Source organism: Mus caroli, chromosome 6 (assembly GCF_900094665.2).
Source record: "Mus caroli chromosome 6, CAROLI_EIJ_v1.1, whole genome shotgun sequence".
Classification (NCBI taxonomy): Eukaryota; Metazoa; Chordata; class Mammalia; order Rodentia; family Muridae; genus Mus; species Mus caroli.
Genome location: NC_034575.1, coordinates 86,579,435 through 86,581,801, shown reverse-complemented (window position 1 = coordinate 86,581,801; position 2,367 = coordinate 86,579,435). Strand labels below are relative to the sequence as shown.

General features: G+C 53.4%; 1 protein-coding gene across 1 annotated transcript in view; it reads right to left on the bottom strand.

Moving 5' to 3' along the window:
* Positions 1 to 2,367, bottom strand: part of Aldh1l1 (aldehyde dehydrogenase 1 family member L1) — a 47,919-nt gene that overhangs the window by 39,779 nt on the left and 5,773 nt on the right. Inside the window, exons 2-3 of the mRNA XM_029478231.1 lie at positions 1,483 to 1,632; positions 159 to 259 (exon numbers count right to left, since the gene is read on the bottom strand). Of these exons, the coding sequence (XP_029334091.1) occupies positions 159 to 259; positions 1,483 to 1,609 (228 nt within the window). The 5' untranslated portion in view covers positions 1,610 to 1,632. The remainder of the gene's footprint in view (positions 1 to 158; positions 260 to 1,482; positions 1,633 to 2,367) is intronic.

The following is a 2,367-nucleotide window of genomic DNA, read 5'->3' as shown; positions in this document are numbered from 1 at the left end:
TGAGGAAAGGGTTTGGTCCTTCCGGTGGGATCCTGTCCACCACCCTAGTCAGATGCCTCACCCCAGCTATAGGGGTTCCTTCCCAGAGAAGCCGCTTAATCCCTGCTCCCAGTATGCAGACCTGGCCCCGCCCGATGTACACACTCTCTGTTCCTCACATCTGCAGCCTGGAGGCCCACCAGCCTGCAGGGCTCCTTACAGGCTGTTTCCTGCACAACACCATCCCCTCTTATCCTCAGGTTGGTGGTAACAGCGGCCTCTGGAAGGCACAACCCTGACCGTAAGGGGCTCTCTTTGGCCGACCATTCTTCAGTACTTATGAACATCCTTAGCAATTCTCTTGAGAACACTCCTGTTGTGTACAGTCCACCCTTGACCCTGCTCTCTGTCCTCATCTCTGCCACCATGACCTGATGTGGTCATGAGGGCAATATTTACATAGTCAATGTCGCCAGGTTTGGAATCAGTAGGAGGGTGTTGCCAAGGTGCTAACATCCCTGGGATGTGGATAACAACATCTTATGTACTAAGGTAAATAAAACAGGAGAAAAGAGCCAGCTAACGACCAGGACAAATCTCAGCTTCACAGTGTGACCAGCTGTGATGAGACTAGGTTGGACTACACTTCCAAAGCAGCCTCACTGCTTTGGCCAGTGAGACTCCTGCAGGCCATCCAAGGTCAAGGCCAAGCAGTGGTCCCAACAGGGCCTGGGCTGTTACTGACAGGTACTGGGAGCAGACATTGTCTGATCACTGTTAGTATCTGTTTGTAGAGCTCAGACAGTGGGGTCATGTATGTCATGCTGTGGTCAGGTGCAGGGCTGAGACCTGGCAGGCATCATCAGAGTCCAGGGGTCAGACTGTGGCTGCTTGCTCTGCCCTGGATCTGGCTGGTCCCACAAAGTCACTTTCCTACTCTCAATCTCCCATCCTTAAGCTGTGCCCCACAGTCCTCCTCCATCAGGCCTGAGAAGGCTCTGTTCATCATATGGAAGCCCCAGCATCCTGGGTGCTGGGCTCCAGTTCCAAGGAAAGGGTCCAGGACTGAGGTAGGGCTCTCGCCAGTGAGGTAGGGACACCCAGAAGATGCTATAAGGGAAACCTCTCAGCTCTAGCCACTCTNTGTGCCAGGAACCTTTGGGTGGACTGAGCACTCAGGGCTAACAGAGCCCCAAAGATGGTGACATGAACGGAATGACAACNCCAGGAGCCACCCCTAGGAGGTTTNCAGAGATTAGATGCTTGGGTCAGAGAAGTTAAGAGAGGTATGTGGGACAAAATGGACTTCTCTATGCCCACTGGTCAGGATACAGATCCCACCCCATAGTCACTTTATTCCAGGGCAGTCCAGCAGCCACTTGGCATCGGGGTGGATTCAGGATGGAAGGGGTGTAAGTGTCCTCTGCAAGGGCTGTGCTGCGGAGACCCCAGACTTTANCCCCCAAGCCCACCCTCCTCCCTGCCCCTGAGCTGCTCACTCACCCAGGGGATCTGCTTTCCCATCCTTGTCTGGGATGGTGAACACACCCACCACCTCATGGCCCTCCTTCCTTAGCTGGCAGTAAACCTCCTGGCCAAACAGGCTCTGCCCGATTACTGCAATCTTCATGGCAACAGAAGGTTGGAAGGCGCCTGTTGAAGGAGCAGCCAGAGGGTTAGAAAGGGCTCTCTGGAGTCGTAGGAAACCGCGCAGGCTCCTGCGGGTGCTTTCTCCTGCCTTGGCCATCCCTGGGGCTCCATGAACAGCAGGCTGCTTTGGGGAGACTGCCANTGTGCAAGGGGACAGGGGTAGCCTAGACATCTGTGGATGTGAAGACTGATGACAGCTGTTGAATCAGACAGTGACTGTAGCTTTAGGGGGCTCTCTTCACTGATCCCTGCAAANTGTCACAAACCTGGTGCAAGTCCTCAGAGACATTTTAGGACATCCCCTGGAAGTGACCCATCTGTGACCTTGGTCACACCACTTTAAGCCTTTGTTCCCTTGCTGTTAATGAGAAAGCCACCACACTTCTCTTGAGGTCACACCAGGCTTATTGCACCAGGCCCAGAAGTCATGAGAGAGACAACAAGGAGCTTTGCTTGACACCAGTCTCCAGAGCACAGGGTGACTGAGTTGGGAGGGGTGCTAATGGGGAAGGCTGAAGAGAGGGACATTGGAATGAAGAGAAGTCAGTGTGTGTGGATGGCTGCCAAGTTCAGTACCTTCCTGTAAAACCCGAGGTACTCTCTGGTATCTTTCCTTAAATTGTNNATTTATCACATATGCATGGTTTAGGGAAAAGACTGAAGCAGCGAGCACTTCACACACTCAGAAGCGCAGAAAACACGGGTGTGAAGCAGCCTCACGAATTCCCACAGGCACAG